The following is a 15,968-nucleotide window of genomic DNA, read 5'->3' as shown; positions in this document are numbered from 1 at the left end:
CTCCTAACCTGAAGTGATCCAACTGCCTTGGCCTCCCAAAGTGCAGGGATTATAGGTGGGAGCCACCACACCCAGCCAAGAAGAAATATTTTGACACTCTGAATGCATTTGTCATTTCCATTCTGTTTTATCCATGTGTTCTGCTTGTTTATCTTTGTAGTAGTCATTTACAGTGAAAATAATTGACAGATGAAATGGTGTTATGTTCTAGAAAATGAAAACAGACAAATGAACAAAATGGCCAAGTAGGTGTTTAAAGACTTAAATAGAGCAAAGGATAAAATGGTATGTTTTTAAATGTTAAAGAATGATGATGATGTATTTTAATAGTATTGTTAACTAATGAATCAATTGATATTTAGTCTGCCTAAAATTATATTTGGCTTCAAGACGGACTACTGCTATCAATTGATTAGACTGAAAACAAGCAAGAATCTAGACAATACAAATGGGGGAAAATTAATGAGATGTCTTGGACACTTTCCTGACTATAGGAAAAGAGCTTTGATAACAGGAGTCATGAGATATAATTAAGCACAGAGTAACCTACATACTTATTTATCAGTGAATCCTGCAGTTTCTGATCATTTCTTCTATAGAAAACTACAGAAAAAAAATCAGCCTTTCAGTCAATGGGTGACAGAATGCATTTTGATTTTTCAAGGAAAGGAAAGCCCTGATCACAGGCATGCACACACAAATGCACATGTGCACATACACACAAACACACATGCACAAGTGCAAGTGCATGCATGCATGGTACTTTGGCAAGTGGAGCATTCACTCCCTAAGCATGAGCCTCAGGCCAGACTCAGTGGTCATGATAGACCCATGTAGTCATTTGACAGATTTTAATAACCTTTTTATGAAAAGCAGCATGAAGGATTGCTGATTTAAGACAGGATCTTGCTCTGTTGTTGCCCAGGCTGGAGTGTAGTGGCACAAACATGACTCACTCTAACCTTGAACTCCTAGATCTCGGTTTCCCAAGTAACTGGGACCACAGGGAAGCACCACCATGCTCAGCTAATTTTTTAAATTTGTGTAGAGACAGGACCTTGCTGGGTTGCCCAGGCTTGTCTTGAACCCCTGGGCTCATGCCATCCTTCCGCCTCAGCCCAGAGTGCTGGGATGACAGGTATGAGCCTCTACACCCAACTGGATTGCTGAATTTGTATAACATGTCTCCGGTAACTAAGATCCTTTTGAACTATTACCATTGAATTCGTAGGACTTGTGTGACCTCAAGTCAGTAGAACAATGACTCACTTCCCTCAGGTTTTCAGACTTGGAGGAAAATCCAAGCATCAGTTTTTACTGTGCTACCAGGAAAAAAAACTAATAAAATAACTAAGGCCCTATGTATGGACCTCCTTAATATTCCTTAATGCTAAGCATGAAAGGCATGAGGAGATGATGGGAGCATCTGTACAGAAAAGGTCTTCCACGTGTGACTGATATCTGTTGAGAGACAAAGCCATCCCTGTGATTGAAACTCCAATACACCAAAAAGGTGTGAAACCAAGAAAAGTCTCTGACTCTTTCAACAAAAGTATTCCGTATTTAAAAAATGTTCAGAAGTAAGGATTTCATATGGGAAAAGCTATGAATATATCAGGCCTTTTTAAAGAATAGGATCAGAGGTCTGGTTTCTTCTTCTTAGCAAGGTCTTGTTTTCCTGGCAAGCCATCAGTACAGCCAGCCTGTCGTCTGTGAACTCTTCCCTTGCTGGGGTTCAGAAGTGTAACTCCTGCACACGTCTTTCCATTATGGGAGTCACTGGATTCTGTGGTTATTGAATTAGAACGTGCCTCACTAGGTGTTGGCTATGCCTATTTAAGCAGAACTGGAAATGCAAATTCCTGCTATACATATTTCATATTGCAAAGTGTTCTGCTTTTTGAAAGCTTTTGAGTAAATGGCAAATCTCAACTGAAGACTTTGACTATTCTCCAGGAACTGCGTGGAAGTATGAGGAACTGAATGGGAAGAATGGACACAGCCTAGCATTTGGTTTTGAATGCTTTGATTTTTAGGTGGCTTTGTAGTAATGGATGGAAAGAGCAGAGACCTGTGTTAAACACATGCTTGCAGTGCCTACAAAAATGCTTTATGTTTTAAGAGAAGAGGGGGAAGACCTCAGTCATTCTGAGTTATTACAGCTCCAGGAGATGGAAGTGTTTTATTAGCCCATAGACATGGGTAGATACAGTGCTACCAGGAAAAAACTAATAAATTATAACTAAGGTCCTAAGTATGGACCTCCTTAATATTCCTTGTGTCTGATGATTCAGGGAATTTAGCCAGGCAGGCTGAGATAAGGCCCTGACCTCTCCTCCACTTTTCTTTTTATGATCATCTTCCACATGCCGTTTTTTGGTCTAAACATGACCAACATGATTTCCATTAGATTTTTCTAACAACTGCATGGTGTGTGTGTGTGTGTGTGTGTGTGTGTGTGTGTGTATGTATGTGTGCATGGGTGTGTGTATGTGCATAGCAGCAAGGCCAGATGATGATAATAGAACGCAGAACTCCCGTTTTTTAAAAAATATTATGTAATGTAGAAAAGGAGTGTACACACCTGTTTGCTGTCTTCCCATTGAACAACAAGCTTGAAAGCCAGCCGTAGAAGAACAGGTGCTTGTTAGGTTTGAATGTGGAGCCCCAAAAATTTAAAAAAAAAAAAAAGGAAAGAAAAAGCACAGGGTTTTAGGGAGGGCATCTTTAGGTATAACGTAAAGTTAATTTATCATTTTGGCCCTGTTCCCGTAAAGACACAGAATATGCAGTAGTACTACCGCCCCATGGCTTCTTTCTCTGACCTCAAATGTATATTCTCTTTAGAGAAACAAGAACTATTACGGCCTGCTAGTCCTGGGGTTGGGTGAGGGGCAAGAAAAAAAGGCAGCCATTTTCTTTAAGTAAAGCACTTAAAATTATCTGTTTTTTTGAAACGTTGTTTTGTTCCTGTTCAGGTTGGTCAGGAGTGAAATGACATACAGTATTGAAAAAAGTTAGATTTTCATGTGTTATTTGGTTACTATAGAATTTGTACTGGAAACCTAAAAACTGCAGATATATATTTAATAACACATCATATTACAGGGAGAGATGTTTTGCTACTCTGATCACGAACTTGGGAACAAGGAACTCCTGGGAGTTGTGGGAAAATATATGGACTGAAATTAGCCAAGTGTTATGGAGCAAGATTCATATGCTCAAACATGCTTTTACTACTTCATTGCTTTATATGCAGCAATTTTTGGCCTCAGTGAGGAAAATGTTGTGCTCCTGGAAACATAAACTGGCTATTTATGTCCACAACCATCACACAAACACAGAACTGCAATAATTTGGCTAAATGGTATATAGCAATGTGCAGTCTGGGGTTTTAGAGAGGCGCGTTTCAAACCGCACGTGCGACATTCTGAGGAATGTTAGTCAGGCTTCTTGCCTGCAGAGCCACTATTCAAAGAGGCCTGGCTCAAACCCGAAACACTTGGAAGATTGTGTCTAAATCCTGGAACCATTTTTTGCTGCACTTTTAGAGAGCCTTCTTGCTGCAAAGTACTGAAAGTTTAGATTTTTTAAAACATTTTTCAGAAATCATTTCCTGGAGCGAAAATGCTTCTATAACTCCTAGGCACATCACTGCCTTCATCATCTGTGTAAAAACATATCATTTCAGCCCAATTATGGTATTGTCCATTCTTAATGGGATCCTTTGTATCAACAGACGTGGTACAGTGAGATTCAGAAAGCACAGTGACAGCTTCAGCTGTAACAGACATTTTGGTTTTACCAATGAGTATTGAATATTGAAAATGGGCCTCGGTTCCTCTGTTAACATGATGACTGTTTCCTAGATTGTGGGAAAAGTAATGAGAAAATGTGTGATAAGCAGTCTGAATGCCTTAGAAAGAGGTGCAGTACAAGGTGTGAAATACAAAGGAACTCCAGCAGTTAGTGCTTCTCAAATTTTACTGTATATAAATATAAAGTAGTGTTATTTCCTGAATGTGAGCCCTATTCTTTTTTCATCATTATCTTTCGAACACTGTTATCCTCAAACCCTCTTCTACCCTCACCCCGTTCACTAGTCTCCTGATCTACATTTTCTCCCCTTTCAAAGGCTGTAGAATAGACCATTAATTTTATTAATTTTGGCCCTATTCAAAAGCCTAATTCTCTTCATGGTCTGCATCTTAAACATTAATTACAACCAGGTTATCAAGGGCTTCTCTGGCATGGAAAAGATAAGTATTCTCTGGTATGGAGAAGAAAATTATTATTTTATAGCTTCATTAACTTCACCTCCGTATCTATAATCCATATCCTAGTCAAACTGAACTGCTGCCTTTCACCACCAAACGTGACATTTATTTTCTTACGTCCACATTTATTTGTTTTTTTCCCTTTAGTGGAATGCCTTCTTCTCCTACAACCATGGGCCGAATTCACCTTCTTAATATATGACTCTTTTAATGTATTTCCCATTCTTCATATTTATTGTTAGATTCATATCTGACTGACCTAACTAATTGATATTTTCTGTTGCTCCTGTGAATATGATCACATAATTTCACTGGGTTTTTTTGATAGTTACTACTGCTATCCAACCATATTGTCTTCAGATAATGATTATTTTGTCTTCTCATTTTCTAAAGTTATATCATAATTTTTAAATTCCTGCCTTATTGCATTGGTTAGAACATGAAGAGCAATGCTGAATAGTAGCACCGATAGTCAATATCCTTTACTTGTCCTTGACATTCACGGAATTCTCCCCTAGAGTTTCAGTGTTAAGGATCATTTAGATTATTAGCTAAGAGCAGATGTCTTTAAATGATACAGAATATCATTCTAGTTGTACAGTATAGACATGTTTGGAAAAACCTAAAATCATTATATTTTGCATTTTTAAATTTTAAATATAAATGTAAGCATATATTTAAACAAGTATATATATAATATCCATTTAAACATGCATATTAAAAACCTGAAAATACAAAGGATTGTGTAATGAATCTCCATGTAGCCATCACCACTTCAGCAACTCTCAGTTTTGTTTCAGCTTAATCCCAGTCATTTCCCTCCGCTCTTACTATTTTGTAGCAAATCCCAGACATCTTATCATTTAACGTATAAATATTTCAGTATCTCTAAAAGATAAGGACTCTTCTCTTTTTAAATATAGCCATAACATATTTGACAAACATAAAAATTAATGATTATCCCTGAACATTATTATTCATTGTCTAATCCATGATCAGAATTCCTACATTTATAGCTGTTTGAATCAGGATCTAAATGAGATTTGCAAACATTGTGATTGGTTGCTATATTTCTTAACACTCTTTTAAGTGTTGATCTTTTGAATCTTTCTTCTTTTTTCACTCTTTGTTTGATTCTAGCTCTAGCTCCCTGTGTCTCTTTTTTCCATATTTATTTATTTATTTATTTAAGAAAAGTTATTTGTCCTGAAAAGTTCTCTGGGTTTTATTGCATCCCCTCTGATACCACTTAATTTAGTTCCTGTAGGTTACATGTAATTGGGTTTTTGATTAAATTCAGGTTTGATTTTTAAGGATTATACTTAATAGTTTTTTTAAAAATTGGCTTTCTAATTTCATCAAAGGTTGATTCAGTATCCATTGAAATGACCATATGGCTTTTATTTGCTGATGGCCCATGGTATTTTTTAAAATGTGTTGAGTAAAATAATGAATTTACCTTATGATTTATTTCTTTTGACCTTTCATCTACTTTCATTTCTAAATGGGCTTAATTGAGGAATTAATTGGCCTATGTCATTAAATGTCACATGGTAATTTCAGTAGCTTCTTGAGTAACTGAATCCTTGATTCTTGTTGGGTGTTCAGCCCTCTTTGTTTTGACTTGTTTTGTTTGGTGCTGAAGACTTGACTAGTTTGGAACCTGACAGGTTAACATTTTCTACATTGGCATGACCTTCTTCCACCCAAAATGATCCTGGTAGAAAATGCAGAGTATAGTAAAGAATGTGTGCTTTCTACATTTAGCCTGGTGAGATCTATAAATATACCAAATTAAGACAGTCAAATAGACTGCTGATATTTGCTTTGCAGGCTAGACGGATTCTGCTCCTTTAGAATCTAAGTATTGATGGAAAAAGATTCAAGGGACAGCTTGAAAGTTTGTGGACTCCCAGCTATGGAAATTTTATACACATATAAAACTGTCAGTGATTAGTAGAAAATATATAGCAAAACTGTGTTTCTGGAGTTGGCTTCTTAGGTAAGAAAAGATTATCGGCTTTGTGAAGAAGAAAATGTACCTTTCTTGTAACTCCATTTAGTCAGTTATCCACTGTGGGAAGATACTTTTCTTCTTCTTTGGAAAAGCTATGACATCCTCCAAGGTATTTGTATCATTGAGATGTTTCTCTTAAGAAATGGTAGACTTAGGATGATTAGACTGTGTTATGAGTAAAACGCTCTGTCTGAAAAAAAGAAAAAAACAGCAACTTGTAGGTTTGAAAAATAACCTTTCCTGGCAATCTTATTTTTCTAAGGATAACACTGTCTAATGACACCAAATCATTTGCTCAGCAACTGCTGGGAACTTAGAATCTGCTTTCTGTTTAGCTACAAATGAGATCAGTGTTACAACAAAAATTATAATTTTGTTTTACGAGGAGAAACACCCAAAGGTCACTTTTCATTCTGCTGAATAGGAAGAAATAATATCAGGGTCTGCCCAGAGAGCTTGTAAGGGAGAGAGGAATCTTATCCACTTTAGGAAGCATTTTCTAATTCATTTATGTGACCTTGGGCAAGCCTTCACCTGTGCACTTTTGTGAATTCTTAGCTAGAGGTATTTTATTAAAGGTTGCAGAACTATACTTTTGAGATGATCTGTATGCTCCTTAAATATATAGGATCAACTATACATGTGCTAAGATCCTTGATAGTCCTATCATTCTGCATGTGTTTGAGCCACGCCAAAGCCCAGGTTCATCAGTTAAACCAGTTAATCTCCATTGGCCCTTGGTGTCAACTTGTTCTTTGGACAAAGTGTCACCTTGTAAGAAGTCTACAAACCTCTAAGTGCTCCCAGCGTATTAGCTAAGTCCTGAGCTCCATGGGGTTGGATGCCCTAATTCTGCTTTAGAAAGTCCTGATTCCATTAATGGTCTCCTGAGAATTCTCCCTGGCTTCCCTTTTTGTTTCTTGAGCAGAGTTCAGTCAAGGAGAGGTCAAGAGAGATGATATGTTACTTCCAGTCACTATATTGGCTCTGGGAACCTCCAACTCTATGCAGGTTTTCTTTGATCTCCTCTGGTCACTTTCTTTCCTTTTCAAGTACGTATTTGCTATTCAGCAAAGGATTGAATGACTTCTCAGGAAAAAATGCCAACCCAGAATGACAAGGCATCCACAGTTCTGAGCCTGACTCGGAACCTTTCTTTTGGAAAACTAATGACTCCACCTATCATTCCCTTGGCACCTAGAGAAGCTGCCTTAGGTGGCACAGCTCTTTCTGCTCAGCTTCTGCTCTAGAGCTTCATCTTCAGGAGCCACCTAAGCATCTTTCCCCAGTAGGAGCTCTGTCTGCTCATTGTACCTAATTGTAAAGGAGCTATATTCGGAGCAAGAATAATAATTTCAGAATTCTTTAACTGGACATCAAAGAGCAAGAAAGTATGCAGATTTCTAAATACATAAGCATTGAAGCTACTACAGGTAAGGTTAAAAAAGTAATTTTTAGTGATTAGCAGTTTAATATTCAAACATTTAAAATGTTTTAAATGTGCATATTTTATTAAACAATGACGTAGAGTTATTTAGTTAAATTTTCTGTAAGTAACTCATAAAGAATAGTCCTAAAAGCTGTGGGTGAGGACTAATTCGTTCAAGGGAAACAGGATCTAATGATTGCTCCCTGGAGTGTACACTGTATACTCATGCTAATTCCTGCTAATTGTCAAAGAAGAATAGAGTGACTTTTATCAGCAGTTTGCATTTGTATAATGGTCCTGGTCTACTGGTTTTGTCTGTCTACTTCACTGATAAGGAAAACACCACTTAAAACAAGCAAGAAAAGCAAGCTATCCTTTACAGCATTATTTTCTTTTTACCCTGTCTTGAGAAGAAAAAACCTAGAATTCTACAGGAAATACTGTGTGATTCCTTGGGAAAATATTAAGTAACAAGCAGAGAACCCTCGATTATTTCTCAGCTATTTATTCTGTGTATTTACAAAATGGGCAATAGTATTATTTCCAAAATGTTGTTACAAACAAAGTTCATATTAAATTCCACATACTATAGACATGACACGATTTTAAAATATTTTGTACTTTAAAAAATTATCATAATACATAATATGTAATATTGTAAGCTTAATTCTTGTAATTTGGAAATTCAGTCAGAAATATTAAAGAATTGTGTTGATCTTGAAAGAGTAAACTAATCGTGTTTATGATGTTAATTCCTCTTAACTCAAATTGTTCAATTTTATTTTATAAGGATATTAAGTGACTATACATTTTTGACAAGTAGTTTTGATAAAGTTAAACATAGACTCATGATACTTACTTAATGCTTTATAATCATTCAATGATTGTTGCTCCAAATTAGGCCATTTTTCTTCACATTATGCAGAAGAATAATTTCCTAAGAAACAACTCTTGAGTTCTGGTTATATATGTAAAATTGCAGTCTAGACAGAATTTCCTTTTTTACTTTTCTTTGTTCAATATTTATGTGATTAGTAATAGTAACAGTATCATATATTTGTGTGCAATGTTGCAACTGACAAAGTGTTTTAATAAGCTTGGCAACAACCCCTTGGTATCTCATTCTTGCTGCTGAATTTTCGAAGGCAGGTAGATAGAAGTCCTGCAGCTAATAATTGGCAAAATTGTGACTTGGACCTGATTCTTTCAAGCCAACTTCAGTGTTTATTTCACTACATTTTGTCTATGAAGGTTTCCTTCTAGGGAGAGTTGGTTATGGTCTTTCAGTTTTCAACCCCAGTGATTTTGATTGTTATCCCTATGTCCTGCACATAATTAATAACAGTCATTAAATAATTATGGGCCAGAACGGTGACTCACACCTGTAATCCCAACACTTAGAGGGGCTAAAGCAGGCAGATCACAAGGTGAAGAGATCGAGACCATCCTGGTCAACATGGTAAAACCCTGTCTCTACTAAATATCCAAAAAGAAATTAGCTGGGCATGGTGGTGTGGGCCTGTATTCTCAGCTGCTTGGGAGGTTGAGGCAAGAGAATTTCTTGAACCTGGGAGGAGGAGGTTGCAGTAAGCCAAAATCACGCCACTGCACTCCAGCCTAGCGACAAGAGTGAGACTCCATCTCAAAATAAAACAAAAGAATTGTGGAAGGAGATGAGGAAGAAAGGAGGGAAGGAGGAAAAGAGGAAGAAAGGAAAGAAAGAAGGTGGGGAGGGGCAGGCTGCATGGAAGAAAGAGGGAGGACATGAAGGAGGAAGGGAATCCTGTTGTGTGGTAAATGACTTTTGGAGCCCTGAAATGATGGTAGTAGTTCCCAAGTTCTCAGCTATTTCACAGAACTGTCTAGATTCCCCAGCAATGATCATTTGTCCTGACCTTTTTTGCCAAGGCAGACCAGGTCTAGAGTACAGTACTAGAGAATACATTCTCTGGTATTAAAAGGAATGGCCCAAACCACAATTACTTTTGCACCAACCTAATAGTAAGTTACTGCTTTACCTTATACTTTCTTCCTCATAATATTGTAGTTGCTGACATACCAAGGAAAGTGTGTTTGGGATAAAGTGGTCATATAAATGGCAAACATCAAAGTAATATCAGATTTTGTAGTGTTTTTCTAATTGCTGTTCATTTAGCAGTCACTACTTCTAGTAGTAACTCCCAAATTCTGAAAAACTAATCACAAATCACAGGGAGACGAGGTTTAGGAAACACTGAATGAGTGAGATCTACTTCACCTCCTTCCTGGAACAACTATGGGCCGGGCGGGGTCATCTTTTATATATTGAAACCTATTTTATCTTCCAAATCTTTACCTTTAATACAAGTCCTCCTAGCTCCCCCAGAAAGAATACTGCTTGCTCTGTTTGGCATAGGACCCGCTTTGTCTGTTTCATTATGTTCTGGTTGAATTGCCAAGTGGAAACTGATTTAGGAATACTGAGTGTATACGGCACAGAGAAAAATTATCACTTTAAAATTTATCGGCCTGTGTAAGACTGTCAGGGCACTGTGTTCCAATTGGGAGAAACCTGGCAAAAATCTGAAGAGTGTATGTAGCACCATCTCCATCCCGGGTTCTTCTGACAATTACAACTTATTCCTGTGCTTGGCTGGTTCAGAGCAGCTGCATCCAGTCAGTTGACACTTCGCATCACCTGGGAGCTCCTTGCTGCCTTACAGTTCATGATCATTTTTTGATCTCACTGCTGCTAAAGGATAAAAGTGCTAAGCATAATAATCCAGGACTGTATGAGATACTTGCTACTTCGTTTCCCTCCAAGAATCATTTTGCTATCAAATACCCCATTACTAGTTTCAGGTAATGATCTAAGACTTTTTTAAATGAATATGTCAGAGCCAGGTGCTTCAGGATAGCATTACAAGGATAATCATTTCAGGGAGATATACTTTTGTTTATAGTTTTTTTAGTTGTTTCTAGTTTTTAACACACGTATTAATCTCATAAGTTGTTTCTAGTTTTTAACATACGTATTAATCTCATTTTGATAATCTCATAAGATCAGAAAGTCTAAGGAAGAGGCATGTCTATCTGTTGTTTATATCACTGCTATTTTTATTGTTTACATTTTATAAGGAGTGCCTACATTTTGGGGGGAAGTGGAATGTTGGTTTTGTTGTTTTAGCAAAAGTGTTGGCATTTGTCCCGAGAGAGCCCAGGCAGTGTTTGCTGTTCAGGTTGCATGAAGGGCAATCTTTAGCAACCTGTCAGAGATGCAAAGGCCACTCGGGTCTGCTTGAGGTTCAGAGTTCCTCTGCAGGACTGCACAGTGACAGCACACTGCAGGTGGCCCATTCAGCACTGTCACCTGGGGCAGTAAGGATACCCAGCTCCATTTGTCATCCTGTGGAATCCTGTCAGCAGTTGAAAGCCTTTAAGCACAAAACCTTTAACATTCAAGGCAAATTTCCTAATATTTTTTAAAGGAAATTGCTGTGGATGAAAATATTAATATATAGCACCTAAATAAGTAGGTTTTCACATGAAGAGAAAATATTAGGTTAAAATTATACTCTGTGTGATATCTAGGAATGTTGTATATTACATGGTTTTACAGACCAAAAATGCAAATCATGTTCTCCTCTTCTTGATGAAGATGTTAAAGTGTAAGTGATAATTGATGGTAAAAATCACCTGTCTCCTCATTCTTTCTTATTCCTCTTGTTTAATTTGTTTGGTTCATAGGCCTGGAAAAGATGCCTTGAAATGTAATTTGAAACTAACTTTTTTTGATGTAATAACAAAATTAGTCTAATTCTTATTTATCCATAGTAATGATTCCAGAATAACATGCATCTCCTTAGAAATAAAGTTCTCCTTTAAAAAAATATAAATAGCATACATCTTCAAAGTCCCCAGATTTCCATTGTCAAGCTTTTTCTCTCATTGAACATGTCCAAATTAAGAGTCTTCCCTACTTGCCCATTAATATTTGCTATTATTCATTGAATGCCAGTTTTGTTGTTTTTTTTTTTTTGCCAATTCCTTTATCTAGATTATTTATAATATCTACAAAATTCTGTAAGAGTGCCATTACCCCTGTTTACTTAATGGGAATTTTGAGCATCTGAGTGGTTAAGTGACTTATTCAAAACCAGTAGGGGACAAGATTTGAACCACATCTGTCCCCAAATTACAAATTGTTTTGAGTGCCTTTTGCTGTTATTCCAAAAAGCCATGCTAAGACCAATGAAAGGGGTCCAAAAACATGCCTTAGACGGGAGAATAAGAGGCAAGCAAGGCCATGAGTAATTCAGAAATGGAATAATCAGATGCTGAGTATTCCAGTCAGATAGAATAAAAATCAAACAGGGGAGAAGACAAAATTAGGTTATGTGTCACAACAAAATGTAGACTTATGAAGGAAATGAACAGGAAAGGCAGAAGAAAATGGAAAAGTAATACATGGCAGGTCAAGTAAAAGTAAACAAGGGTATATGAAATTCACATGGAAATAATAAAACAGAAATTAGTAAGGAAGACAGAGATTAAAAATTCATAAGAATGTATCAGTAGACAAGAAAAAAAATTGCCTCTAAAGTTGGATACTTTTTCCTTAAAAGTGTATATAGAATCTGCACTGGCTTGATACATTGGTTGTGCTTTTCATCCTGATAATATCATTGATAAACATTGTATACATTAGACATTTTTTGGTTGGGACTGAGTATTGCCCATGCTGTTCCCAATGATATGAGAAGCATCCTGGTACTAAATGCCCTGGTAGCCTGGGGCTGAGAGCTTTGGCCCTGTATAATTCATGTGCCCACTTTTCATGTAAAGTGAAGTTTGACAAGTAAATATTAAGTTAATCGTATGAAGGTGTTGCAAACCAAAATTGAAACTTATTTCTACCCCTCATTCAAAATGGAGATATTTTGTAGTGCTTTAGTCTACATTTACAGTGATATTAGATTCTTTCCATTTCCTTAAAAGTATGATGGCAGTTGGACATTCAACCATATTCCTCTAAGAAATTAGAGTAGAAAAAAATGGCTTCTAATCTGCATTGTTAATATGTATCTGACTAATAATCTATAATGTTTTCACTGGGAACAAATAAGCCAACTTACTTTTTTTTATACATACTGTACATCATGTCTAAAAAAATGTGAAGGCAATAGGCACGTAAAACATTTCAAAATAAATAATTTTATCAATTAGTTGCCATTAACAAATAGATGTCTAAATTTTGTTGCGATGACATGACTTTATACCATTATCTTGAACCTTCCTGGGAAATGTATTTTAATTACAGTAGATCTTGTCTTTTCCAACTACCTGGAAAATTATATATTGGTTTAAAAATGTTGAGCCCCGGCCTGGTGCAGTAGCTCACGCCTGTAATCCCGGCACTCTGGGAGGCCGAGGCAGGTGCGCAGGAGGCCCAGACCATCCTGCCCAGAATTGTGAAACCTCATCTCTTCTAAAATACAAAAATTAGCCAGGTGTGGTGGTGCGCGCCTGTAGTCCCAGCTACTCAGGAGGCTGAGGCAGGCGAATTGCTTGAACCTGGGAGGCGGAGGTTGCAGTGAGCTGAGATGGCACCACTGCACTCCAGCCTGGCAACAAAGTGAGACTCTGTCACAAAAAAAAAAAGAGAGAGAAAAAAAAAGAAAAAAAAGTTAAGCCCCTTTTCCTATTTAATTATAATAAAATTAGTTAACTCAATAATTCTCTCTTTTACAATTTGATTCCATGTAATTAGACCCAGAAAGTGCTTAACTTCTTTGCTATTGTTTGTAAGATCTGCAAGCTTAGTGAAATCTCCTGTACCTTATATGAACTCTCCCTTTTCTGATGATTTAAGATTAAAGGCTGCTTAGAAGGGGGAAAAAGAAAGTCAAAGTTAATCTTTCTCCTTTCTCTCCTCTTCAGCTACATCTACATCTACTACTGGGACAAGCCATCTTGTAAAATGTGCAGAGAAGGAGAAAACGTTCTGTGTGAATGGAGGCGAATGCTTCATGGTGAAAGACCTTTCAAACCCCTCGAGATACTTGTGCAAGTAAGAAAAGAAATCCTGTGTGTGGCTTATATCTATAACTGCTTGTTTCAGATGATTCTATGTCTCATGATGTATTGTTTCTTTTTTTCCAATTTTCTTGCATCATGTTGAATAATGCTGTTTTATATATAGAGTGTTTTAAAACATCCATATCATTTGTCATCACTCCTCTGTCATATCCAGAATTGTTTTTTGCTCTTTTCAATGTGTGTGATTTTTTTTTTTTTGCCGTTATTTATAATGTTGCTTTCTTTGTGGTTTTTCATGTTGTGATTCAGAAAAGATGGGCAAATATCTTAGAGGCCTATAACTTTTGGTATCTACTTCTACATCCAATGTATCAATTAAGCTGTAAGATAATGTTGCTTTCTTATCCCAGTGATCACCCGCAAAATGAATAAGACAAGTAAAAGAAGCAGAAAGGCAGAAGATTATTGGCTGACATATGTCTGTTACACTTGGGATTGTCTTATTGTTTCATAACCATATTTTAAATGGACTTTAGATTTATATTGCTAGTAAAAAGAAAAGAAAAATGTAAATTACATGTATTTAGAAATCCATCGAGTGTGTATAGCATCCCTGTGGGTAGACAGCAGTGTTCTTTTATTCGTCTATAGATATATCTAGAATAGCACTTTCTTTCCAATGACCTGAAAGAGTTGATGCACCACTAAGAAGTGTCCAGTTTATTCTGTCTCAATAGGCAGAGTAAGATAGTGATAGTATCAGTCAATTAAATATTTAAACCTTGTAGTAAAAACTAATAGGACTCATTCAAAAGCACGTTTATTTTGCCATGTATTTTAAGTCTGCTATTGATATTTAGCCTATATGTGCTATATGGACTCATAATTTGATGTGGCCCTAAAAAGATATATAATGTTTTATTGAAATGATGAAAATACACATTCATTTTGCTGTTCACAAATAGCTGTATCCCAAAAGTGACGTATTTTAAAGGTTGTTCCTTAAAAAATGTAGTATAGAACATCTAATAAATTTTGCCAGCAGTCCCCAGCTGGAAACATGCAGTGGGGACATTGTTCTAAAGCAGCAATGCTTATTCTGAAGGAGGGAAAACCATTTTGTTGTAAAATTTTTTTTTTCATAGAATATTGGCATGTGACAAATCTTGACAAGGAAGAACAAGGCTCTTAGGGAGGCAATTGAACTGATAGGAGCAATTAGCAAAGTGAAAAAGACACAAGAAATAGTCAACTAGGTCATGTCTCTTTCACATCACAGAAATACTGTATAAATATTTAGGTGCCAATTCTAATAAAACCTTAATTATGTTCATAAGTAAAGAAGTGCATCTTAAAAGACGTATGTTTTAAAGACCAAAAAAAAAAATCGAAAATGCCATTTTGTAGGCCATGTTTTGCTGCTCTCTGAGCTGAGGTAAACTGGGCATGTCTGTGGTATGCCTGATGGGAGCTCATGGCTCTGAACAAGTACCTTCCAGAACTGCTTCCTTCTTGTACTCAAAAGCTCTCCTTTAAAGAGAGTAGATACAGTGTCAAGATAAGACAGGTTCTGGTGGTTGTATAGCTGATTTTATCAAAGACAGATAATTTGTAAAAGTAAATATAGTCTGTTAGAGCAAATAAAAGACTTGGAGCCAGAACAGAATTCAAATCTCAATTACTAAACATTTCTTTTATGGAAATAAATAATTTTTATAAGCCAAAGTGAAATGATAGGTAAAAGTCTTGCAGAAATAGGAGTATGAGGACAAGTGCATGCCTGTAATCTCAGCACTTTAAGAGGCCAAGGCAGGCAGATCACTTGAGCCCGAGTTCAAGACCAACCTGGGCAATGTGGCAAAACACATTTGCTACAAAAAATGCAGAAGAACGATTAGCCAGGCATGGTGGCATGCACCTGTAGTCCCAACTATTTGGGAGGCTAAGGTGGAAGGATCACTTGAGCCTGGAAGGTTGAGCCTGAAGTGAGCCGAGATTGTGTCACTGCACTACAGCCTGGGCGACAGAGTGAGATAGACACACACACACACACACACACACACACACAGAGACACACACACAAAGTGTAGAAAAGATCATCCCTTTTAGATCTGAATTATCTCATATGACTGTTTATTGTTTAAAAGGTAATGTTAGAGATTCACTCCTTGATCATTAAAATATTCAAATCTATATGCTTGCAGCAGAATAAAAATCTATCCGATTT

At 36.7% G+C, this 15,968-nt stretch overlaps 1 protein-coding gene across 17 annotated transcripts in view; it reads left to right on the top strand.

The window, feature by feature from the left end:
* The window catches only part of NRG1 (neuregulin 1), a 1,128,933-nt gene that overhangs the window by 1,074,329 nt on the left and 38,636 nt on the right, over window positions 1-15,968 (top strand). For all 17 annotated transcript variants that reach the window (XM_032287954.1, XM_032287950.1, XM_032287948.1 and 14 more), the window contains one exon: window positions 13,643-13,772. In XM_032287954.1, the coding sequence (XP_032143845.1) occupies window positions 13,643-13,772 (130 nt within the window). The remainder of the gene's footprint in view (window positions 1-13,642; window positions 13,773-15,968) is intronic.

This window comes from Sapajus apella, unplaced genomic scaffold (genome assembly GCF_009761245.1).
Source record: "Sapajus apella isolate SASKATOON/1434 unplaced genomic scaffold, GSC_monkey_1.0 scaffold21, whole genome shotgun sequence".
In the NCBI taxonomy this organism is placed as follows: Eukaryota; Metazoa; Chordata; class Mammalia; order Primates; family Cebidae; genus Sapajus; species Sapajus apella.
The sequence above is the reverse complement of the archived record's forward strand: the minus strand, read 5'-3'. Positions and strand labels throughout refer to the sequence as shown.